Here is a 27,342-nt window from a genome sequence, read left to right as displayed (position 1 = left end):
AGGATGCTTGCTGTAAGGATTTACCATGTGATAAATCATACATTTTCAGTTATATGGCAAGGCACAAAAACAAGATGTAAAAATAATGGTAAATGTTTGGTTAAAAGAAACATGTTTTACTATCCCTGAGTTCAGACGATATGTTTTTCAATGCTTACCTCCCTTTTTGCTTCTTGTGACATATGTGTTTCCTTTCATTCTTGATTTATTCTTCACTGTCTGATATTAATCTTCATACATGTCTCATGCACTTCCTCTGTCCATAATTACAACCTTTAAAAAAAGTGTGCAAACAATGCTACTTTTGCACAATTGCAATTATACATTGGCACAAATCCTGATAGCCTTTTTGTAGTTACACCAAATACATAGTTAAACCAGATCTGCAGTTTTATAATTAAACCAGATCTTAGTCTGCACATGTGGATGCATGCACTGTTTGAACTTGCAGTGTGTCTTTCTGAAGTTCAAAGTTCAGACAAGTTTCTGTAGACAAGAAGGAATTGTAGAGAAGGGGACCCATAGGGTAGGGCACAGTTAGCCAAAGGAGGAAATAGATTCTTCTGCTTCCAGTAGATGACTCTTTTGGCCCAGATTCCATAAACATATTGGAGAATTCCAGGAATAAACTGAACACATTTGTATTCCAGTTATCCAAGACAGATAACACTGTGTCTTAAAAGTATCCTGCACATTCATGGTTAAAAGGGTCACTTTTCATACTTATCAAAAATTAAGTGTTATGGGTATCCATAGCAAAGAGGTTGTTTACTCTGATGCTGGCTGGATTTGCCATCCAAACTTTTTAAAAGAAGCTTTATTTTATACGTTAGAAAAAAATAACATTTCCCTTGTAAATTCAATAAAGGGCTTATATCTCCATGAATGAGAACCTTAAAAAGCACATATGGAACATGCCCAAGGAATGAGGAGAGCTTTCCAAAGTATGTTTGTGTATATTGGGTTCTGTGTAGATGGATGAACTGTGAACTTGCGTTTTACATACTTCATAATCTTCTTAAAAATTTATGTGAAGTAATAGTCATAAATCAGACATTCCCATGATAAAGTATAACTGAGCACCGAATGCTAAATTCGCACTGTGGAATGATGAGACCCAAAGGAAAGCTAGGAGGAACCATGCATGCTCTGGTTTCTTTTGCAAAGCTTCTTACACACTGCCACCTAATAACACATGCTTAAGGAAACAGTTTATGTGGAATATTTGCATATTTCCTCCTACCCTATTTTTAATTTAGGCCAGGTTCCTGCGCTGGTTCTGCATCACTTGAAAAATATACATCTTCCAATGAATTTCCAGATGATACTCTAAACTTTATCAAAACACATTCTCTCATGGATGAAGCAGTACCATCAATTGTCAACAAGCCATGGTTCCTGCGGACAATGGTCAGGTAAATAGTCTTTCCCAAATTTCTTTTATTTCTTGTCTCTCTCCACAATTGCCAGTGCTCTGCAATTTAATTATTTCACAGTTCTGTAGGCATGACAATCACAGTACCCATGTATCTAGCCATGAGCTAGACTGAAAACCGCTTAAAGAATTACAAAACAAAAGAGGGGATAAGTGGATAGTTTTCACAATGGTTTCTAGTACAGCTTCAATAAAACTGTTTGCTATTTAAAATGTTCATATAAAATAATCTAGAATCAGGGTGATCTCGGAAATAGCAATGCTTGTAGATAAGATCCAATTATTCAAAATGCTGAAATCCCAGGCAGACTTGGAAGTGTTCCAGTGGAATCTCTCTAAATGGGGCTGAACACAGAAAATGCTAACTTAAATGGCCCTTTGGTGTAGTTGATTAAGGCTACTCTTGTGTTCTTAAGAGGTAGTACAGGGATGAGGAGGTTGTCACGAAACCATGAAAATTTGTGGATGGAACAATGTGACTAATTCTAGCTAGGTTGCCTTCAGCCCACATCTCAGAAGAAATTGCATCTTATGAGTTTACCTTTTGGTCAGCGTTTTAACTCCTCAGAATTAATAAGTGGCTGAAGGGCACATCAGCCGGATATGTCTGCTAGGATGTGCTCAGGATATGTTGATATCTGTCACATTATGTAAAGAACTGCTCCAAAGTTTACACAAGTTTTTAAATATTACTGTCCATATCCAAATAATTCTCTATCAGCACAAGAAGATATAATAATAAAAATGGCTTCTGTCCATGAAGGTACATAAGTCATCTGCCTTCAGAATCTGTATTATTCCAGTACATTAAAGTACATTAAATGGTCTTTGAGCTTTTATTTATACATTTGTCCATGCTCATGTATGAGAGTGTTTATATATTAAATATATTTGTTTGTGTCAGGAAATTGATTTCCTTATCAGTGCCTGAATACACTTACAAAGTTATATTTTTAAAAAATGTTGACATTCAGTTGCACCAGGGTTGTTGAACCAAAGCCCTGTAAACTAAATCCAGCCTGTCTGGAGTCCCAGTGCACCTTTATGATATTCCCCAGATGGCAATGGCCTCTGTTTCCCCAACCACCAACCATTTGACAGTTTCCAGGGTTTAGCAGTTTCCTAATACTGTACCTCGGCTCACAAATGCCTCAGTTCATGACCAAATCAGATCACAAAAAGAAATTTTAGAAAAAAATTGCCTTAGGTCGTGAACGCCACATCAGGTGACAGTCGCTCCCGTGTTCCCTGCCCGAGTGCAACCGCGATTGCGCCCGTCTATGGCCGTGCTCGCACTCGTGCAGGGAACACAGGCACGATCGCGGTCTTGCTTGTGGGGGCAGGGGAGATGGCCGTGATCTTTGTTGTTCTTTGTCACTTTGCTTCAACTTTTTGTGATTAAAAAAATAGTTACAGAATGGATTAACCTTATTTACATTGAACCTTATGGAGAAATTTGACTTGGCTGACGACCAATTTGGGTCACGACCAGAGTTGTGGAACAGGTTAAGTTCATGAGCCAAGGTACCCCTGTACCTTTAAGCTAAAATTTTTAGTCTTGCCCGTTGCCTTCAGCTCCGCCCAACACTGGAATGCAGGCCCCAAAATCTCCTCTGAAATGGAATTTGGCCCTCTTTTGAACACATTAGCAAACACGCAACTTTCTTCACAGCTTTGTGCCCCTTGTATAGAAAAATACGATCTCGAATTCAGTTCTTTAAATCCATGAAGAAAAATTTTGCTAAAGTGGGAAAAAACAGTGAAAACCTGCAGCCTCTCAGCAAGCAAGTTTGGCTCTCTTCATGTGCGTGCCTCCAGTATTACTGAATGACTATAACATAGAAATCAGTTTTGAGGTGGTTTCATTTTGACCCAGTTTAGGCCTGATTTGTACCATGTGCAAATAATTTGGATTTATTCCATCCATTTAAGTAGAAAATTGTATTTATGCAGGAATAGATTTACCTGCCTTAAAATTACTCAATACTTATCTATAAAGTGAGGGGGGGATGATAAAGCTAACAACAGACATAATGTGATGATTAAAATAGTCATGTTGTCATTCTAGATACCGCCTGACCAAAATTGCAGTAGATAATGCCGCTGGACCAAATCAGAATCACACTGTGGTCTTCCTTGGATCAGAGAAGGGAATCATTCTGAAGTTTTTGGTCAGGACAGGAAACAGTGGTTTTCTAAATGACAGCCTTTTCCTGGAGGAAATGAGCATTTACAATTCTGAAAAGTGTGTATCTGATTCTTTCTCTGCATTTCTTTTAACAAAGAACAATGTTAGTTTGCCAATCTCACGTTCTGTGCTTCCCTCATGAGAAGAATGACAAGAAGCAGCTGTTAATAAATTTATGTTTCTGTTTTCTTGTTTTTATGGATTTCTATTTCATCATGAAAAAATGAGTTCAGATCAACCTATCCCAACAATTAATCACACATACACACAAATTGAATCTGGAACTGATTCAAAATTCTCCCTTCCCATCCCAGAACAAATTATTTTGCTTTTCATTGACCGAATTCTATCTTCAGCTTCAACTGTATATTACTGTAAGTCTCAACAACCTCTTACTACCTCATCCACACCCCTTCAACCCTAATTTAAGTTAAAATCTGGGAATATTTATTTAATTGCTAATTTCATTTTTATACTGTCCAATAGCTGAAACCAAAATAGACAAGAAATGCATTTTATGAGGGCATTTAAAGCCATGGCATCAACTAAGTTTTCAGTGATAGTATTATAAATATTCCTTATAGATGTGAAAGTCCTCCAAGAATGAGGGTGATGGAGAGGGACTTTAGCCAGACCTAGACACCAGTTTGTCTCCCATTCATTGCTCAGCCATGTTCAGTGAGTCATCACAGCTATTGCCACACAGGAAAGACTGAAAATCAAAACCAGTCTGATTGAAAACAGCAGTCCTGTTGACTTGGATGACGGATGGGGTTGAGGAACGGCTCCTTGGTTCACCCACCAGTGTGACACTGAGTGTGCACAGTGGACAGTACAGAGATGCACCCATGTCCCAAATCGATACATGGCAGCGCTGGGGACTTGCATGGAAGGATTTGAAGAAGAGGAATGGGGATGGATTCTTCCCAGAACACACATCCCAAAGTGTCTCGATGGCTCAGTGCTTCATCACTGTGCCTCCCAGAAGATTTGCTTACCTAAAAATCTTATTTGAGACACAACCCCATGCATATTTAGGCAGTAAGAAGTCATACAACTCCCAGCATTCCCCAACCAACATGGCTGTTGGGGAATCCTGGGGGTTGTATGACTTTATTGTATCTAACCATGCATACGACCTGCAAACCTGTTCCCTTTTAATGAGGACAATTCTGTGGCCTAAGAAGAGACTCTTCCCAAGCATTTTAGTCTTTGTTCTTTTAAAATCTGTTACTGCATGTTTAAATCTTTATATTGCTGTTGGTTTTTCACTTTGATTTTTATACTGCAATTTTAACTTTTAAAAATTATATTGTGTTTAATTCTTCTGTTTTTGTGGTTTTAATTGTTGTGAACTGCCTAGACTGCAACTAAAAAAAATAAAACTCAGTGGGGCTTCCTGCTGAGTAAATGTATATACAGCTGGACTATTATTATGTAATCTAAAGCAATAGCAAAGTTACATATTCATTAAAGTAAAAATTTCTACTCTTCTGACTTTAATCTGGCTTAGAAATGTTTCTGTTACAGTGAAATTGACTAAGAATGATAGAAGTGTTGTCTCACTTCCTCCTTCAAATCAGGTGCAGCTATGATGGGGTAGAAGACAAAAGGATTATGGGGATGCAACTGGACAAGAGAAGCAGTGCCCTTTATGTAGCATTTTCAAACTGTTTAATAAGAGTCCCACTAGGAAGGTGTGAACGCCATGGCAAGTGCAAAAAGTAGGTATTTCTTGGCACCCCTTTTCCCTCACTGTTAAATTCTTCTCAAATACACCAAGTATTGACAGACTGATATTAACCTTGAGGTGTTGATAGCCCAGAATTCTAGCATGATCTCTACATGTCTCCTCTATTAAGGGCCTGCATAGCTTCTAGGGACCCATATTGTGGATGGATGAAGGAAAGCGGGGCTTGTATGCAGCTATTACCTGGAGCAACGTAAGTCATCATTAGCATTGTGGGAGCGTTTGATTAAAATATTGTTTAAGCACTTTTGGACTGAATTTAGAACTTTCAACAGACTATAATGAGCTTCTTGATAAAGAGAGATAATACATGTTAGTTCTCCATTAGAATCTCTTAAACCAACTAAGATGTTTCTAGTAGAGAAATCATATGTTTGGCAGTTATTTTTCTGAAAAAATATAGGTATGCTTAGTTTTTTCTAAAATGTCCCCAGATGGTTTTGATCATCTCATATCTTAAAGAATAGTTAAGGTCTGAGATGAATGACTTACCCAAGTTAATTCAACAGCATCATGGCTGATTGGGAATTCAAATATAAAACAGACATCTTCAGTTATCATGCAAGGCATCATCTATTACGCTATGCTGCATATGAACAAATAAGAAAGAAAAACAAAATTTAAAAAAAATTAAATGAAAACTTAAAAAGGTGTGTATCTATCCCTGACCATCTGCCAGCAGAGTGGAAACCACTGTCAAATGGCTTGCCTGTCCTGCCACCATACCCCCAAATCTGTTCCAGAGTGTTAGGGGATGGTCTGGAGCAAGTTTAGGAGGCATGCAGGGAACGGCCGTGGGGGAGGAAGTCGAGGGAAAGTCTTGATGCATGACCAGGCCTCCGCTTGCACAATGTGTGTACACTGGGGCTGGACAAGAACACTGAAGCAGTTTATTCCAGTATCCTCTTGACTGATTATGAAAGGCACTATTCATTGCAAACAAAACTGCCTTTTTATTTATGAGGCACTGATAAGAATAACCACAGGGCACTAGCATTAAATGTGCTAGGCCTTGTCATCACCAAAGGATAGAATTCCATTATGTTGTGGCAATATAATTCTCTAAAAACCTGTGCAAATTAAGTGATATTAATACTGATTACTGAAACTGAAAATCTTGAAAAAGAAACACACACCCAGCCATATTCTATGTTAAGAAATCCACTGAGGGTCGGGGGGGAGCCCTCACATACAATTCTAGTTTCCCTATTACATTTTCCTTGCTATTGTTATACAGAAGCTAGAGCTGTAGCTGCTGAGAACTAGACTGTATCCTGGAAGATCCTTTGATGGACATACAGGCCTGCTCCAGATTTTGTAGTCACTGTGCTCAACAATGTTTCCTGCCCTATATTTTTTGGATTCATATGTCAAGTAAAGCAACAGGAATTCTTTTGTGTTTGCATTATGCAAGTATTCAAAGAATAACGGGTTTTTCTGTGTTTCTTCCTTTTGCTTAAAGTGTCTATAACCCAAATGTGGTAGAGCCTGTGAGTGCAGTAATTCACACTACTCTGTTTCTTTCTGTTGTTTAGACTGGCATATGAGCAGGATGTAGAGCATGGCAATACCGATGGCCTGGGTGACTGCCAAAGTAAGCAAAAGTGTTTTTACTCTTTCATTTTATGTTCCATTAGAGAATCTCTATACATGCCTGAGTGCCACCAACTCAGAATCAGCAAAGGTAGAGATAGAAAATCATAACAAATAGTGAAAACAGCATTTATGGGTTCTACAAAAACTTCTCCTGCTTAAATGGCAATTACACTGGAATTAAAATCTAGTTCTGAAGGAAATTTAATTATAGATCTCACCTAGGTTGTGCGTCAGAACTGAATTACTAATGGCGAATGTTTCTGAACTCTGAATTAGGGAGTTGGGCTATTCAGGAAGCATGACGTGAGGGTGGGCGGCACGCGTTTCACGTACATAGTCTGTACTGTGTGTGCCTGCTTCTTTCACCATTTCTGGTGTAGAGAACTAAAGTGTTCACACAGCAGAAAAAATTGTTTATCACTGACATACAGGTGATGCTGCTCTAGAGGGAGCTATTGGAAACCATGCACAGCTGTTGCTATGCTACAATTTGTGGTCTGAAACATGCGATTTTTCTTACTGGTAGCAGTATAGCCATCACAAGAACAACTGGATTTGGCTACAGCACCAGCACAAGGCTTATAGCAGTAGTTTCTGGAACCCAAACAGCCTGGGAGGCCCTGACACCTGCTTGGACTCCATTTGCTTTAATTAACTTGTTTCCTTACTAACGGGTGCTGACTGACTTTTGATTTACCCTTACTATTCCAGGAGTTAAGTCATTCTGGATCATTGTGAGGGCAAAAAGGGCTTGTACCCCAAATTTTTGTGGGAGGGAGATGAATAACACATGCCAACTCCATGTTTTGTAGTACCTGCCATCTTTCACACACAGTGCCCTACACAATTGATGAACAAATCCAAGATGTCACATGAAAGCCACTCCATGCTGGAGTGTCCAAACAAAAAATATAAATGTGAACAACTGTTTCATAGTTTAAAAAGGGGACCTGAAGCAAGCATCAGTTGTGGGAGGAGCTCTCCTTATGGTACCTAACCCTAACCCTCAACCCTCAAGTTGCCCTGTTTGGCCACTACTAGGAAGATAAACTATTTTCTAACAGAAAGTGTGTTAAAGATATGCTGATACAAGCTGCAGACTAAGAAACAAAGTTAATGTTAAGGAGGGATGGATCCTTTGAGTGGTGTTTTGGACACTTTGCCAAAATTGCTCACTTTGAACATTGACTTGTTCCTCTTAGCACACAATAAATATGTATTCAGAGTCAGAATGCAGCTACGCAGTTTTAATACACGTATGCATTTATTTCAAAATGCTTTAAACAAATATTTGTTTGTTTTATTGTGCAGTTAGATTTTGCCTTAGTCTATTGATCAATTCAGGGACATATACAGACTATAATGTAAGAGAGCCAAGATCCACATGTGTTCAGTTGAATGGAGTTTCATGAGTCTGTCAGCCAGTTGGTGGTAAGGGAATGAGGTAGGGAAGGCAAGGAGACCTTAACCTCTATGAACTGTCTACTCCTTCATGGAAGTTCTAGAACAGTAGTTTTTATCTGGGAGAAACACTCCAGAGCACGAGGAATAAGAAACAAAGTACTGATTTCCAGTGTTCTTGTAATGTATGCCAAGAAGTGTGAGCTAAGTTACTGGTTCATATCACCTGAGAACATCTTAAGTCCTGGATCAATTTATTTACAATCAAAGAAAGCTAGGGTATACATGGTTATGTATTTTTCATTGTGCCTGTCAAAAGTTCCTTGTTCTTGAGAATATGCAAAAGGCCTTTTTAAGTATAAAATTCAATTATTGCACTATTATTTAAAAGAGAATCATCTGTACAACTGTAACTAATGTGTAAGTAAACAATACTAATCCTACAAGGTCAGCTACATCTTATACAGTTGCATTTGTAACATTGCCCCAACAGCGTACTATGTTTGGGGCAAGGGAGGCTGTTACTACGTTCATGACCCATTTGTGGGTTTCCCATGGGCAGCTGGTTGACTACTGTATGAACCAAATGCTGGACTAAATGGACCCTGGGCCTGATCTAGCATGGCTCTTCTTAGGCTTTTACAAAATTTAGACAAGTAAAGTAGCAGTGTTGGGAGCTGGGAGTTAGGGGAAGGAAGGTGCTTAAGATTTCCCTTGCCTGCCTTTTTTCTGTTCCAGGTTTCCTTCTGCAGGATCGAAATATGTGTTTGTCCCTTATTCTGACAAATTTAACCAGCTCTGAGAGTTTCTTGCTCTTCAAGAAGCCACCAAAGATCAGTCCCATTCTTGTTGAATAAGAAGCAAATCTGGATAATGTAAAGCTAGCAGATCAGAATCTACCCCTTGAGATGAAAAATGCACTCATGGCCAATCTTTAATGTTCAAAACTCATCAACTACATTGAGGAAGTAACCTTCTTCTCTAACTCTTAAGATCAGCCTATCTGTGTTAACCTCAGGAGAAGCATTTACCAGCTCATATGCCAGAAGTCCTTTAAATTACTGCCTCTGTGCCATGTCTTTACACAAAGCAGCCGTATCCCAATTCCTTCAGCAGTGCTTAAGGATAATTCAAGGTGCAACTTCAGCTCATCTTAAATATCCTTATACTCATAACTTTAATTGTTTTAATTGGTTAAGACAGAAAGAGTGGGGAGAGAAGGAGAGAGAGGAAGGTAATGTATGATGTAACGGAAGCAAAAAGAAAATGCTTATACTTTTTACATACTTGTAGACAGGATGTGAATTCCACTGAGTTTGGGGAAAGCTACTCTGGGCATAATCCTATGTAAGCTGAGTGAGAGGAAAGTGTGCAATTCCCAACATGCCCCAGCCAGCTCTGCTTTTTTCTGTCTAAACTTGCATAGGCTTGCATCTTTTAAGGTTTTAAGCCTTTGACCCAAAGTTTGAGCATATTACTCTGAAAAAAAAATAAATTCACGGATAGCAATGAGTTCAGGAGTGCATGACATCCATAAGATTACTTCAGAACTGTCTTGAATTTACCCATCTGCAAGGCTGATGTCTACATTCTTGATTCAATGAGTACATAATTTCATTATTCATTGAAGTTATGTTAAATATTCCTGCCTAAGTTTAATATTTTTGGTGAGGAAGCAATAATAATGCATACTGTACAGATTAAAACTTTGTACACCGAGCAGCCATCATATTTCTATGCAACTTTTCTTGCAGTAGATGAAGTAAAATTACAGAGTCTTAAAATTAGAATACATTGTCCCATGTGTATAACACTAGTGTTCATACTGTGTGTACCACCATTTTGATAACTTCTGCACTTGGTTTTTTGCAAGTGACCTTAGCTTTCTTCAACATGAACCTGTTTGAATATAAGGAATCTGGAGCTCTTTTGGAACTTTGGGAAATGTTTATTTATGCCCCCAAATTGATTTCTGTCCATCAGGTTGACTAAAACCTTTCAATAAATACAGGATATCACTGTATATTGGTTTGATCCTGTCCATCTCTGCCCCATAATTAGAATAGAAACCTGATAATTCCCTGGTATTCACAGTTGCTCACATTGGAATTAGAGACCATGACATCTTTCATTACATTCCTCACTCTCATTGGCACCTAAGTTTGAACAAATATTTCACACCAGACTTACTCTTCTTTATGCATTCCACCAAAACTGAACCTGGTCATTTCAAATTTAACTGTTTAAATGTGCAACACCTAGGGATTTTGAAGATGAATGCAAGGTCCAGAGCACTGCAAGGTCCTAATTTTTCCTTCTGACTCAAAGGAGTTCATGCATGGTAGTTATTAAAATAATTGAGATAATGTACTTATAAAGGGAATTTTAAAGTCATCAAACTTGCTCATTGAGATTAACCCTTTTATGCACTGAACTAGTTGTGAGACTTATGTGCAAGCAGAAACCCGTTTCTTTTGAAGTAGCCAACTAAGATCCCTTTTACAAGACTGTCATCTATGATATTACTGTCCTTGCCATTTCTCTTGTTGTTTTGATGATTTACTCACATGATTTGTCATATCCCTTTCTGCCTTAAGCTAAGCTCTGATCAGGAAAAGAGAACTTCAGTGTTGGAGGCATCAGTGTTAATAAACTAAGGTCCCCAATTATAAATAAAGTCTATGCATTTAATTTTAGATATGTTTGCCTCAGTCCTCAGGTCAAAACCTCTCAGAAGAGCTAATGGTTTTAAAATCAAAGCTACATTATATGAAGTAACTGAATTAGTGTGAAAGAGACTGAAGATGAATAAGCTATACACTGTGACTTGGATCCAAATGTTCCAATATGCTAACCAAAGACACTTCCAGTTGAGGGGCCATCACTAAATGTTCCACTAACTGCGATCCTCAAATCCTCTGACATGCTTCCCTGGAATGGAAGACACTCCAGAATGTGGCATTGTTTGGAAGACCCTCTCTGATTCATTCATGCATATTGGAAGACCCTTTCCTTTCCATGCATGAGTAGAACTAACATCTGCTCAAATACAATATATTTCGTAATATTTATCTTGATTTGCAAAAAATCAAGCTTTTATTTAAGGCAAGATGCAGTGATTATAAAACCTTATGAGATCATGTCCTGGTTCCCACAGCACAACAGCCCACCATGGCTTAATTTACCCATGGGTCTGTTGCATCATGCCAAGCACCCAGAAGCACCTGACTTATTGTGGCATGTTTATCCAACTGGAGGGGGTTGTTTGAGAGTCGGACGATTGTCAAGGAGCCCACGGCTTGTTTTAGGGTTCTTTGAGGGTTGTCTAACCATCAGACAACCTCCTGCTGCCTTGGTTCGCACAGCATGACAAGGTACTGCAATCTGCAAGATACTGCATGGATGCCATGTAAATTTGGTGCCCATGGGTACACAGCATGATGCAACAGCCACGACACATTGATTAAGCCATGGCGGGTTGTCATGTGATGATATCCTGCTCAGTCAGCACAGATAGGCTGATTTTAACACTAGATAGTGCCACAGTATGAAAGAATAGTATAAGGATGTATATGAGGTTTTGTGGACAGAAAACATAGAAGGATATTAGAAATAATTCTTTCCCCTCCCCCTCCTCCCCTTTCTCTTTTTTCAGATTCGTTCGTAGCACTGAATGGTAAGGAAGTTCCCTAGTCACATCATTTTAATAACTGTCTGTGCAGATCAATTTTGGAGGAATCATATGTTTTACAGTCTTGTCAAATATTTCCATTTTTATTGTTTTAATATTGTGCCTTAATTTTATTTTTTCATAGACATTTCAACTACTTCATCAGATTATGAAATGTCTTACACTACATTGTATGGTCAGTGTTTGGATTTTTTTAAAAAAGAATTCTGCTGGTCCTTGTGCTAGCTGATAGTTTCATTCCCAAAGTAGTGTCATTTCCATTTTGAGGCCTAGTTCACTAAACTGATACAAGATTCCATTCTCTTCTTTGAAATATATTATTTAATCCCCGCAACAGAATTTCTCTATTGAACATAATGCAAGCTAAAGGCAGATAACTTGTAAATTCATATGTTTGAACTACGAAACTTTAGAAGAAGAGGCTCTAGGACAGGAATAACTGTATTTTCAGACAGAAACATGGGAACTGGAAGTATATTTTGCTGCATAATCCAATCACTTAGGACTTTTCAGGCTCTGCAATAATGTTGACACCATCAACTATTAAGGGCATCAAATTATAAAGCTGTGACATAACATTGCATATAAATATAGCAATTTACACTTTGCAGATAGAATCTAAAGAGAAGGCATAGATATGGATTGTGATATCCCTCTCTTGCATACAACCTGAAATACTTTTCTCTACAAATTAAATTGTGAACCAGCTTTTTTAAAAAGTCACTTCATTCAAATTTGGTAAAATTTTGAGGATGGGCAGATAAAATTGTTCACTGGCTGCATCCAAGGTGTGAGCTGCCAGTTGACTATCTCTAATCAATGTAATAAATCTTAAATACATTCACTTGGAAACAGCTCCCACACAATTCAATGTATATGGCCAATAAATAGTGCAATACCATACATGTATAAGATTACAATCTAATTTAAGAACAACTTTACGTTGACTATGCAGAAAACAGGTTCCTTAAAATTGCATGATACCCATTTTGGCAGCTCTCCATCTCAACTACCTGTGCTCAAGAAAGACTTTAAGATAGATTCCATATGGAACAGACACCTAAGTTACCTGGTCTCAGCCTTTATGTTAGGGTGAAATATATAACATTTTTTAAAGAAATTATAAATTAAATTTCTGTATTTGCATTTATACATATAAATTAACATGTAGAATTATTATGTAAAGATAAAGATGTACTTTCTTTTATCCTCTTTTCTGGTCATGCCTTTTCTGAAACCATAAGGGCATTCACGGGAGAGAATTTCCCGTGGTGGGGCCTTATAAAAGGAAAACTGTTTCTCTCTTAAAATCTAGTTCCATCTATTTCGTACAGCTTCTGAAGGCTGGTCAAAGAGAACTTAACCTTCAAAGTATACACAAATACAAAAGAATCAAAGAACTGTCACACATAAATAAGTCATTTTCAGTGCAATTCCTATGCTTGTCTACTAGAAGTCAGTTCAGGGTGCTTACTCCCTGGTAAGTATGTAGGATTACAGTCTTGATTAGTAAATCAGACTTTTTTTTCCCCTAGGCTTGTTTTCGATCTTGGCTTGTAACATTTGCAAGTGACATTTGTTTGCAGATACTATAATGAAAACACAGGAAGACCAACAGAGAGATGTTTGACCTTTGCTTTGCATGGGGGACAGTGTTTCATTTTAATAAAGAACTTCTGCTCTGTAAATAATAAAAGAGAGCTTTTCCATACTATATTTCTAAACATTCAGCAGAAATTGAAGCATTAGCAGAAGATTAGGCTTTGAAAAGGGTAGGGGGAGCCTGGGCCTTCCATAGCTTTCACAAACAGTAGGATTATAATTTCAGTAGTGTCTTGCAGCTTTTGAACCATTTGTCCTCAGGAGTATATGCAATAAGCATCTGCAAACGTTCCTCTAGCTGCTGTAAAGAATGGATAGGTTTCACTGAAGGTTGTTTCTCTTTTGGACCAGCTTAATTAGCACCCCAGCCCTAAACAAATGTAATGTGATGTATAACCTTCCATCACTTAAATGAAACTCCATTAAAAAGATTACCGTTTCAGGAATAATTGAGGACATAGACAACTGGAATCATAATTTTCCATTGTATACTATCTGCAAGTTTGCCCCTCAAAGGTGCTCTGCTACTCAAAAGAAACCATATGATTGCACAAGGTTAAGTACCTGGGAGAATGCAACATTTTCTCTCAGAAGACATTACTTGCAGTTGACTGAATTCACATAACATGACAAGCAATCCTGTGTGGTTCGCAAGGTTTGTGCTGTTTACCATGATCTACCTGCCACATAATCATGTGGTTTCCATCTTCCCCTCTGAGGCCTCCCACTGTTGCCACATATTCCAGGCACATGCCCTATGTGCATTGTTCCCTGCCTCTTCCTCATTCATCCGTGCTGCTGATACTAGTCAAAGGAGGCTAGTAAAGGCTAGATGGAGAGGCTCCTAGGGTAGCCATTTTTTTTCAGAGGAAGTATTAGTGGCATACCAGGACCATGGAAACCATAATTTCAAGGGATTGGGGGGGGGGGGGCGGTTCCATGTGCAGTGGTATCAAAAATAAATTTCCACATTCTGATAGCAGAAATGCCCTGTTGGAACAGAAGCCTTCTGTGGATGGATCCAGCCAATTGCTGTTTTTTTTTCTTTGTGGTAAAGGACACCACAACCCTTCTACTCTGTTACATATACCTACAACCTTTTGCAAGCCCATTTAAGTTATCCCTGGCTACATTTGGGAAGCAAAACCCTATAGCAGTGCTTCTTCCTTTCCCATGTTTGTAAAGATTTGCTTTTAATTTTATTTATTCATTTGGAAGCAGATTGACACCCATCTGCAACCAGGTTTTTATATAGTGGATGGGCTGCATAACTATTCCTTCATGGGCATCTGAGTGGATAGGATAGTGAGCTATCCTAGGACTTCAACAGTACTAGTGCACAATTAGAAATAAATAGGTGTGGCAGAAAGGCCAAAAAGAAAAAAAAAGTATAAATCAAGACAATTCATACTGTTAGTCCCTTCCTCATTTTTACCAACTGCCTTGTCTGCTTTTAGTTTTTAAAAATTTCACAGAAAAGCTGTCACATTCTTCTTTCCCATCACACCAGGATTACTGTGAAGTCAGATCCTGATATGGTCAGTGGGTAAGATCTTCCCTGCTAATAAAATTAAAACTCACAGTCTTGGCAGTTGTATAGTAAATAGCCTTTCCTCTTCTTCATTGTTCAAAATACCAAATGAAATAAGATAAATTTATTTATGATGTTTATTATGCAGCCATCTATTTTATATACCCTATTATTTTTGCTGTCCATTATAACCATGTAAAAAGAAATTACTTTTACATGAGAAAGAAATTATGTTTGTTTCAACTAAAATTTAGATAGTCATTTAGCTTACTTACTGAACCAAATGAAATACAAAATTATGTGACTGAGGAAAATAGCATAATATGTTCCCAATGCCAAGCAGATAAATGTTCTTTTCCCTTTAGATATTTTTGCCTATTGTATTTTCTTTCCTTGTTCATTCCTTGCGTATTTGGTCCCTGGGATTTTTTGGCATCTGCACACCGGCAGATAAACTCCTGCAATTATTTACAGAGCAGGTGACAAAAATGAAAATGCTGCATATTTGACCTTTAATGCACAATAGTTTCCCATACACAAAGGAATCAAGCCAACCATGCAAAACACCTGTTATGTCAAAGAGTCAAATACGCATGCATGGAGACTGGAGGACAAAACAGTCAAATTTTACTCTTTAACATGCATCAGTTTTAGTGAACCAAGCCCTCATTTTGCCACCACTCCATCCTGTTGCTCTCTGTAGTATTAACTTTCCCAGTTCATAATAGGTTTAACAGCAAAAGATGTAGAGCATCTCTCAAATCAAAAGTAACTACAGACTGAATAACATTTCCAAGACCTTTGACATTTAATGGTTTCCTTGCAATCAGTGTCTTCATCATATTTTGTTGTTATAACTATGGAGTTTTATAAATCATGTTATCATATATATGATGCTTCCATATAATGCAGACTTCTAAATCAGACTCACATTAACAACCTGGGAATCTTAGAATTTTAAATTGAATTTGAAAAAGACCGTGCTTAAAAATTATTATAAGTTCATGCAAGAGAATGCATTTTAAGTATTTTGGGAAAAATTAGTTTAACTTATTTTGAATAATTAAATTGAAACTATTTTCAGAGTTATTAATGCAGACTGTATATGCTTGATTTGCATTTTCAGTTATCTAGACATTTCAAAAGTGCATAACAAACAGTACCAAGGGCTCCTCACTGTGATGGCCATAATCCTCTTATCACATTAAAGTGGGTCATTATACTTCCCAGAGAATTATGCGCTGTATCCAATGTTACTTAGAGTAGACACATTGAAATAGCATAGGATACCATACTGTGCAAAAATGTTTAATGTACAGGCACTCTAAAGAAATGAGCAGAGGTGAAATAGCTCAATAGCAAAGCATAGACTTTCCATATATGAGGCTGATTAAAATAGCTCATGTAGCAGTCCCAAGAATGACCTTTGTGTGAGATCCTAGAAAACTGTCTGTCTTGTCAGCACTGAATTCAATGGAGCATTAGGCTTACTGAGCATTAGGCAAGTCTTTAAACACTATATAAGAATATATTTAGTATATACTAAGTATACTTAGTATATACTAAGTATACTTTGTCCAAGTATAAAGGCAAAGGATCGAATAGAACTTTGTGTTAAACCAATCTTCCAAGGGTAAGTATATCCAAAAGACATTGACTGCTGGTGCATTTCCCTGTCAAGAGTGTTCAGTTAGCTTTCGCAAGACTATTTCTAGGTTGGAGAAGATTAGTACAATCCAGTTTCATTGCCTACCTTCCTCTCACTCTCTCTTTCTCCCTGCCTCTCCCTCTTTCATTGTGAGAAAAGTTTATCTTGATTGCATGTAGAAAATCATTTCTCAATGTACAGTAGACTAACACATTAGTAACAGAGTGAATCGGCTGATTTTTCACATTTGCGTGAAATACTTCCTTGCCCTACAACCATCTGGTGCTCATTAATTTCTTTACATAGCTATAGCTTTTTATTATCAATGAGTTCTCCACACAGTTGAAGCATATGGTTCAAGAACACTTACTGCAGGGAATGGGTCCCCTGAGCAAATATTTCCCCTAGATTACCGTATTAAGAAAAGGTTTTCCTTAACCATATGTACAGTTTAACCATAACATGCCCTCTTGGAACACAGCTAAACTAAAGTATCTGTACTGGGATATGGGCACAAAATATATATCAAATCCAAGTATAAAATGTTAGTGCTATTTGGCAATGGCTCCATCCGCTTCTAATGCCTTTAGATACAACTAATTTCTTTCTTGTGCTAAGAACGGCATCCCTTGTAAAAATGAACAAGATTTTATGATGTAACATTTAAGGCAGGGCCTGGGGAATAACTACCAATACGGTTACTCTCTGCCTTACAATATAATGAATACATACATAGATATATACATCAGGTTTGGGAGCTACTCCTTAGGGATGACCATGAAGTTGGCAGGAATACAGTTGTTAGGAATGTTTTTTTTTTTCTTTCTGTTTTTAAGCAGTCCATTTAGAGATGCTACTGGATTTCACTTACATTTTTCTATAACATTCCTTTTGCCAAAGCAGAAAATATTTTCCTATACAAGGCAACAAGTATATTAGAATCCTTCAAAAGACTGAAGCATAAATCTCCAGCATTTTAAAATGTTTTCTAAGAATTCTAGTTTTTTTTCTCAAATGTCAAGCAAATATATTGCTGGGTTATTGTTTTGGTTTTCTTTTCCTGTTCCCTTTTACTCACAATTTAAGTAATTATAAATTTTAAGGAATTACTTTTGGACTCCTAAATGGCAGCTCCTGAGTTTCATTATTAATGACAACTGGTGGAACTGCATTCCTTGACATGATAAAGAATAATACAGTGCCCTTGTCAGTTTAATGCTTCAGTCCAGGGTACAATCCTACAAATTAATCATGTTAATGATTAGCTGTTGCATCCTGTGGCTTTAGATGGAGTAAAACACACTAAATCTGACCTGCTTTCCTGCAAATCAGTTACATAAACGAGGAGGTGGTATATCAAAACTTCTTAAGTCACGCTGATCCCTTCCCATGGCTGAGAAGAACAGCTTCCCCTTCTGTCATTCTGCATTTGATTAATCCATATGAGCATGCATCTTCCAGATCCTTCTGTCTCAACTCTGCTCTGTTTATGCCCCCTTTTCCCCACACAGCAGTTAATGAGCCCACTGGTTTCCTGAATGCACGATGATCTCAAATGTACTGCCACTTCCTAATCATCCCAAGCACCCCTTAGAGACAGGCTTCATGAAAACTAAGAGATATGTGGTTTGCTAGTTAAATTCTGAATGAACCAACAGTTCTGCAGCCCAGATATGCCACTATACCTATGCGTAGTCCCAGAATGCCAGCATTCATAACCAGAATCACCTTTTGTCAGTAACATGACTAACTAGATTCCTTGCTTCAACCTGTCCTGGAAAAGAAAGATCTTGCTTGAGTTCTCACTTACAATTGCTTCAGTGTGTTCTGGGAAGAAAGGCAGCATTGAAAACTTCCAGGAATTGACACAAAATGCTGTCATTTTCATTTCTAACAAAAGTGGTCAAGAGTGGTTTCTTAATCCCAATACTACAACAGTTGTGCTATATTCCTGGTTGCTTCTGGGACTAGTTCAATATTTGTTTATTTTTACAAAGACCTAAATAAATCCATTAGCCTGGACTCCTGGCTCAGCAGAAGCACCTTTATCCATATTAAACCTCATCCCATATTGCCTGAAACCTGATGTCCTGCTCCATCTTTTATTTGTTTCTCAACGCTAGTTTGATCCAAGAAAAAAGTCCTCTTGGTCTTTTGTTGAGACTCTGAAGGAGCTGTTGCCAGTCAAGAATAAGCAATATTGGGATAGATGGCAAAGTAGTCTTAACTTCCTAAATAACAGCTTCCAGTGTGCCTATGATCAGCTGCAGCTCAGAAAAGACCCATTTCTTGTTGTGTTCAAGAATATTTTTATTCAAAGTGGTGTTTCAAGTTTAAAATTTAATGACTCCAAAGAAATGGGTTGTAAAGATTAAACTGAGTTGTTTTCACTGTTAATCCTATTTAGAGAAGGACCACTGAAATGAACATGACTTAAGTTAGACTAATCCTGGATACAAACCATTATTTCTACAAAATCATGACACAGGTTGCCTTTCCTTTCATCATTTGCTGCTGCCGCTGCTCTTGTCTCTGCACTTCTGTCATTTCAGAGTATTCAACCATCATACACAATGCTTTGCCTTTCATACAGTTCTATCATAAAAGCTATCAGGGAGCTGGATCCAAATTTCAGCTGAACCAACTGCGTTGGGGGGAAGTGGACTGCTCCAGACCTTCCTTCCCATAGCAGTGCATCCAGCCATCTGCAGATGTTGCATGGAGACACTGCTGAATGGGGTGAGCTGCATCATGGGAAGGAGGGAAGATTCCTAAAACACAGGTAGTGGAAGTTTCTATAACCAGAGGCCTTCCTTGTTCCCTCTCTGCCTCTCCCTTCCCCCTCCCTCTTCTTCACACACACAAACTCACACTCTTCAGAATATCTGCAAGAAGCAAACTTCTGCTAATCCACTTAGCCCATTCATAATTCTGTCACTTTTCCAGGTGCTGTGTACACATTTGTTCACATATGTACAAATACTTTTCTTTGAAGAATATACATTCCTTCATTGATGTTTAAATGTGTAAATCATATGCTTCCTTCAGGAAATACCTTTGGAATTGTTGCTGTTTTTTCTCACTTTCCCTAACTGTATTTATGATGCAAACAGGGCACTCCAGTTTACTTCCCACCACCACTACTTCAGGCTCTCCAGCCCAACAGGGCTACGATGCTAGGGAGCATATTCTAGATTGGAAGGATCCAGTTGACTCGTCTGAGAACACAAATCCATATGTGGCCGTTTCATCCCATAATCACCAAGACAAGAAGGGTAAGGCCTTGGAAATCATTCTTCCTGTAGTGGTGAGGGAGGGGGAGTGACTTCAGTATAACTGCTTCCAGCTGGAGCATGGTAATGTGTAATCATATTCTTTCCCTATAATTAAAAGCTTATCACCCAAAAAGAGCAAACCAAAAAAAAAAAAAAAAAAAAATAAAAAAAAAAAAAAAAAAAACAAAAAAAAAAAAAAAAAGCAGACGCAAATAACGAATTTTAAATTTTGTTCTGGCTGTTCAGTGACTAAGAAAACCATGCAGAACAAATGTGAACAGATAAATGTTGAGCATGTTTAAGAACAGAATTACAGATTCTAAAGTAGATCATTTGGTGGTGATGGTGGTAGTGGTGATGATGATGATGATGATGATGATGATAGGAGATGCTTTACATTATTCACTATTTTGCACTTCCAGAAGGGTGCATGAAAGTATTTTCAATTTTTAACTCATTTAAGCTGTAAACTCAAGCTACTCAGGAGTGCCATGGAAAGCTGTTTGAGATGAAGGACACAGTCTACTGGGAAGTGCAAGCCCAAACAAAACAAGTAACAGCATGATGCACTCCCAGTAATTTCGATGGGGGTTGCTCTGGAAGCTTTTCTGGCGGATTGTGCTTGAAGAAATTCAGCAAAAGCAAAAAACAAAACAAAAACTCATGAAAGGCTGTGGCAAAGTAGTTACTGACACTTTGGCTGAGGTTTTTCCTCCATCATTAAAAAACTAGACATGTTTTCAGCATTGTTTTTTACTTTTACATGAGTTCCTAAGTTCTTTTCCAGTGAATGGCCTACTGCTTGTCCTATCCATATGCACACTCTCTCTCAGGCAGTTGGTCATAAGACAGAGGCATTTATTTATGATTAATACTTAATTTTAATGTATCTGTAGGACAGAAAGGAGGAGTCATTATTTCAGGCTTCTTAAATGGAAAAGGACACCTCCCCCAAACTAGAGAGAATGGAGACTTTGTGTGATATACTTTAATCTCTGCTTGCTGCAGCATTACTCACATTTGAGATCATACTGGCTATTTTCAGGAGTGTGGTTACAATCATAAACATACAAAATTTGAAAGTAATTTCATCCAGGACCTCTAATGTTTCTCAGCAGGAAACTTCAGCTTAATATATTGTAGCTGTACTTTGCTACAGTCAGTATCCTTAATTTCAGTGATAACCTTTCTCTGGTTAAAATGGCTTGAGCTTGCAGCTTGAATTAAATAGCAACATTATTTTAACTGATTGACTGCTGAAAGAAATATCTCTCTAAAGGTAGACTTCCCATCCATCATCACTGTCATCATCATCATATTTATTTGTATACTGCTTTTCCTATTCATTCTAAAAGCACCTAACTAGAAAAGAAAATCAATATATATGTACGCAAGATACAGAGAGAATCCTAAAATACATCTAACTTACAAATGCACTGTAGTTAAAATTTCCCTAAAGAAAATATGTTTTATTTCATTTGTTTACTTTATATGCTTTCGAGTACAATCCTATGACTGTTTAGGCCTACAATCCCAAGTGTGGTTTTCTGTGGAAATCAAGGAATTGTAGGAATTGTTTCTCTATATAATCATGCATAGGATTGCACCCTTAATATTATTTTATTTGTAATAAAGTTCCAAGGAGGTAAACAATATAAAGGAAGAAAAAAGAATCAAAAGGGAGAATTAAAACATTTAAATTTATATTGCACCAATAAAAACAGGGAAGGCTTGCTTAAATAAACATGTCTTCAGCAGGTGCCAAAAACAACAGAACATTGGTGCCTGTCCAAATCAATAGGAAAAGAGTTCCATGCAGGGGAAGCCACATCATATCTAGAAACAACCATCATATCTAGGCATGTGCATCAAATTTGGCTGAAGCCTGAATAAATCAGGCCCCTTTGGACCATTGATGCTTTCTGGCATGAAGCCAGTTTCCCTCCAAAGCAACCAGAATCCACACAATTCTATAAGGGCCTTGACCCACATGTGGTTTGTTTCAAGTTTCAGCTTCAGAATGGCAGGCAATGACCTGTGGTTGTTTGAGGGTTGTTTTCTCTTCAACAAGCCATGCCTCCCAACCTCAGATGAGAAAACGAGTGGGTAATTAGGCAAAGTCGATGGCATGAATGAGTCACAGTGGCTTGTTGAATCCTCATTGATTACACACAGCAGTCCAGTGAAAGCATTCTTTGCTTTCATTTTCTGATGCTGATGGGGAGAGAGAAGGAGAGGACTTGATTAATGGACACATTAACTTTTTAATCACAGGACACATTTTATGTGGGCCTTGTCTGTCACTGTGCTTCAGCAGAGGACAAAGATGCAGAACAGTTATTCTACCTACCCAAGCAGGCTTCACTAACGGGAGAGGTGGACTTAAACTGGTTTTCAGTCATCTTAATTCTCTAGTCCCTGCAACTAGGGGATAGGAAAAGATAGGAAATTGTGATAATTTAAAATAAGTTTAAGTAACCTTATGAAACATTGCATGTATCTCTGCTGTATGCTAATTTCATACCAATGACCCAAAGGAAAGGTCCAGTAAGTCAAAAACACATGTAATAGGAAGACTCCTTTCCTTTTCCACATGAACTGCTGCACCTGTGATTTGAAACTTTCAGCCATCATTCAGCCACCTCTATGACATGTGCCATTTTCATACTCTTTGCCCTAAAAGGGTGGGGAGTGGGAATGGGATGATAAACTACTCCACAAAAAATTATAAAGATTTCCCTTGCACAGAAATTGTTGCATCTGCCTTCTGAAACTTTGCAGCTTTATTACTTACAGACACCTTTAGGCTATCTGTCAATTTTAGAACAATGGTCCACAAGGAACATAAGTGAATAAGTGCATCCTCATTTTTTGGATACCCACAAAACATCAAGATTGCTATTGCACAAGAAGCCCTGAATTTGTTCATCTAAAACTCGGCAGGTTCCATGCCTTTGGAAGGCTCAACCCTTCCTGCAAATTTCAGCTAATTATTCCAAGAAATAAAAGTGGTGTCATCAAATTCCTTAAAAATAATAATCATAATATAAAGGTATGTAGGACAAAAACTACTACAAATATTTTTTTTCTGAAATTTGGCAGCAGAAACCCCCTCCTAAGGGATGGCAGTGCCTGCAAACGTCATCTACCTCTAACAAACATAGTAAAAGGAGGCTATAGCCATTTTTTAAAATCCGATGAGTCAGTGGGAGGCATGAAACCATGGATTTCTGAATCTTGACTGAGTAGAAGCGAGTGGTCTCAAGATCAGCATGAGCTGTTTTCCAAAGTGCTGAAGCTGTTCAGTCAAATGTGCACACGTTAGTATACACATTTGATTACAACAATAGCCACATTTATAATAATAATAATGTAGTTAGCAAAGCCTTCAATAGCCAATAATACTAATGATTTAGCAAACAGCCCCTTCAGTAGACAATTCAAATCAGTGATGCTTGTTTGTTAATAGAACCATGACTGAACATCCATTATTTTCTGTATGACTCGTATGGGAACTCTCGTTAAACCCAACCACAAAGAATGGGTTACACAGCAGCAACACTCAAATGGCAGCTTTCTTTAACAGAAAGGGAATTTTGGCCCCAATTTCCCACTGGTTTAAGATGGGTCTGCATGTTTACTCAGTTTAGAAAATTGAATAAAGCTTTTTTTTTTTTTTACTTTTCTGGTAATTTGAAAAAGTGCGGAAATTTAATTGGTTAAATAAAACAAAAAGAAGAAGACAGCAGTGTCCTTTTTTTGTAGTAGGGCATGTAACTTTGACTTACTGAACTAAAAGTTACGACATAGTCCTTTCAGTATTTCAAGAATCACATGTAGATGATTAATTGATTTTAAAAGTTTTATATTCTGCCCTCCAGCAAAGTTTCCTGAGTGACTTTCCAAAACAAGATTTTTAAAAACCCAGTAAATAATGACATGTTCAGCAACATTAATATCTATCAAAATCCCAGAAGAATGAAATCTTTACTTGGTATCAACAAGATAACGGCATTAGTGTTGGGCATGACTTTCTGAGGAGAGAACTCCACAAACAGGGTGCCACCACTAAAAAAAACTGCCTCTCTGGTCACTCAGGAGCACCTGGAGAAGCAACTCAAAGATTACCTTTGCATACAGGCAAGTTGGAGTGGGAGCAGTTGTTGCGTCAGGTACCTAAGTCCTGTGTTATATGATAGTACACTATCACTTTGAATAATGTTTGAAAATGGGCTGGAAGCCAGCTATGCATTTTTCAGTATGAGAAGATCCGTTCCAACACTCTGCTCCTGATGAACAGCCTGGGAGATATATCTTGAATGAACGGCCATTTCCAAACAGGATTCAAAGGGTGCCCTGTGTACAGTGTATTATTAGCAGTTGATGCTAGATACCAAAGCATGTGACCAAGTTTTCTCTGTTCAGACTGTAGACACCAGCGTAAGTTAAGGAAAGATTCCTTTCCTCCACTTTCAAAGATAGATCTGAAAATGATACAAATCTTAGTAATACAGACATTTTAATTGTTTAATTAAAAGGCATGTAATCAATCCGTTCTTCAAGCAGCTGATACAACTCTAGACCTTTCAGAATTGGTAGAGTCTACTTGTTCTTTATGGTTTTTAGACTTCACTGCTACACTGCACAGCAGTTGCCCTAATGGGCAAGCAGTGTTCATTTCAAGCCATATTTCATTCTCCTTCCAGATTTGAAAAGCCTCCAGTGAAATTACTCATCAGAGTAAAGTTGATGGGTCATGATTATTTTCACTTGAATTTTCCTAATGAGGAAGTTACCAGAGAGACTTTATTAGCACTTGGTTATTTAAATATCATGGATTCTTTGGGGCCTAATTAGACTTATTACCAAAGCTGGAAGCAGTCTGTACACATTACAGTAAAGAAACAATGGTGGCAGAGGTGACCGCATGGTTGTTTACCATTATCACATATCTGTGTGCTGTCCCTCCTTCCCTTGCCCATTCCAAGCCCAGGTGGCATCAAAAATAATATCTATTGATATTGTTAATAATTATTATCATTCAAGGGCAAAGGAAAGAGTTGTTATGCAAACATTTTAAAAGAATGTTATGCTTAATCTTTCTTGTGTTCACTTTGGTTGTGGATTTATTTTCTTTCACAAAAATATTTTTTCTGCCTACATTTTTGTTTTGCAAAGTGCTTTGTTGGTGTTATTTTGTGGTTCTCTTATTCCTGTGGAAGGTGCTTTCCTTCTCTGCCCCCACCCCATAGCTTACTTCTAATTATACTAATTCTTCAGCCATTTGCTGTTTTGCTTTCAATGCCACTGATGCCTTGATGATGTCACATCCATATGTTCAGCTTTTAATTCCATGCCAACATCTTGGGGAAATAATCCTGAAAAGAGATGCAAGAAATTGGGGAGGGGTAATTAAATGGGTTGACTCCTGGGAATGTGACATTTGTACACACTGCAGCTTTGGTAGCTAAATATACTCCGGAATTGCTGTTGAAGAAACCTCAAAATTCTTGCCAAGATGAAAAAGCGCATTGCATTGCTTTGCTTAGCACAGAAGCTGCACATTGCCTTCCTTTGAACTTTGCATTTTGACCACCAAAAAATACCTTCCATTGATGAGAGCGGTGTCGGGGAGTAAGAAAAAATAGTCCCAAGCAGCTGACAATTCTTCTCCAATTTTGCTCAGCAAAATTTTGCAACTTTTCTATGCTCACTTTTCCGGAGTATGTTTTTTGGTTGTGCTTTTCTTTCTTGCTGTGTTTGCAGTGTTAATTTAATTCTGTGTGTTTCTCACCTTTACAAAAGCCCGTATTTCTCACCTTGCAATCTAACCCTCCCATCTGCTGCCATTGTACATAGTCTCTCCCCCTGCCTTCTCCATGATAGAATACCCTACCTGTGGAATGTTCCAAGGCTCTGTCCTCTTTGCTGTAAAGTAGCATTACAGTGCTGTGTTTAGATCTCCTACTAACCTAAAGAATATACAGGAAGAAGGTGGAATAATTTTCATTAGCAATAACACGGCCTTACCCCTTCATTACCTTCCTGCCCCTTCTGCCCTTCCTCTTTTCTTCTTTAGAAATTCCCAGTATGTCTCAGGTCTTAGATTCATCAGTCAAAGACTCCACTAACTGCTCTGTTTTTACTCTTAGTCCTTAGATGTCTAGAACCTCTCAAGCTGTCCCTTTTTAGTACAAGTGTTGAAAATTAAACACAGATGTGGTTTCAACTTTTTTCCTGAAGTTTTAGCATTACTCTAGTCATTCAAAACCGAGATCAAATGGTTTGTTTCATTTAAGTGAGTAAGCTCATGAATTATTTTTAGCAGATTGTATATCATTTTTCTGTGCTCTCTGAAATAAGTTAAGGAGGGAAATCGCTAGTAAAAGTGATTTTAATATTCTTGCTTCTCTTAAAGCTTGATGTTAATTAGTTTTCCTGAGAAAACTTGGGAGCTTCAAACAAGTGATACACTCCAAATCAGTTCCCACGTTCAGCACTGCCAGCTCATTACTTATCCTCGTGTGAAGTGCAACATTGGAGCCTCAAACTCAAGATTATAAGACTCCCAATTACATGAAGTTAAAAATGTTTATTAAAGTAAAGAGCCGTGATTTATAGAAATGAGCTAGCAACTAAATGTGAGAACTGACTCTGTTTATGGTCACTGTTAAACTGTGAGCTGCACTGAAGTTCCTGGAGGGCTGAGAAGTGGTTATAAATATACAAATAACAATGAATAAATATTATACGAACTGCATTAGGTTTAGAAAGCTACAAATTGTACTTCTTTGACTAACTTTTTCCATTTGTTTTAATAATATTGACAAAGCTGGCATCAAAGGCAATTCAAAACCACATTTTCTTTCAATTACATAAACAGTTGTGCTGTTTATTATAAAGAGCCATCTCGTTGGTATCTCAAAAATGGGTTATGTTATGACTTGCCATCTAGCCTGTAGACTTTCGTGGAGCTGTAATGCTCAGATTTTTAAGTGTCCATGAAGGGCTGATTCAAATGTTACACCACACACATGGAAGACATCAGAAGTGCTTCTTTGTAGTGGCACTCCAAGCAGGAAGCCTAACATTTGTAATCAGCTTACTGTATGGATTGCCGTGAGCATTTGGAGAATGTCCATGCAAACATTAGCAGCCAGCAGTAATCAGAAACATTGCATTAGAAACCCACTACATACAGAAGCATATGCAGTGACCTCCACCA

The 27,342-nt window shown here is 37.9% G+C and overlaps 1 protein-coding gene across 5 annotated transcripts in view; it reads left to right on the top strand.

Annotated features, from left to right (window-relative positions):
- The window catches only part of SEMA6A (semaphorin 6A), a 183,368-nt gene that overhangs the window by 132,809 nt on the left and 23,217 nt on the right, over window positions 1–27,342 (top strand). For 3 of the 5 annotated variants that reach the window (XM_044445814.1, XM_044445815.1, XM_044445816.1), the window contains 7 exons: window positions 1,260–1,415; window positions 3,504–3,680; window positions 5,207–5,347; window positions 5,486–5,566; window positions 6,909–6,967; window positions 12,026–12,046; window positions 19,956–20,117. In XM_044445814.1, the coding sequence (XP_044301749.1) occupies window positions 1,260–1,415; window positions 3,504–3,680; window positions 5,207–5,347; window positions 5,486–5,566; window positions 6,909–6,967; window positions 12,026–12,046; window positions 19,956–20,117 (797 nt within the window). The remainder of the gene's footprint in view (window positions 1–1,259; window positions 1,416–3,503; window positions 3,681–5,206; window positions 5,348–5,485; window positions 5,567–6,908; window positions 6,968–12,025; window positions 12,047–19,955; window positions 20,118–27,342) is intronic. The other 2 variants (XM_044445817.1, XM_044445818.1) reach the window with 2 other exon arrangements.

Source organism: Varanus komodoensis, unplaced genomic scaffold (genome assembly GCF_004798865.1).
Source record: "Varanus komodoensis strain SLA01 unplaced genomic scaffold, ASM479886v1 scaffold5, whole genome shotgun sequence".
In the NCBI taxonomy this organism is placed as follows: Eukaryota; Metazoa; Chordata; class Lepidosauria; order Squamata; family Varanidae; genus Varanus; species Varanus komodoensis.
This window is presented reverse-complemented; position numbering and strand designations above follow the sequence as displayed.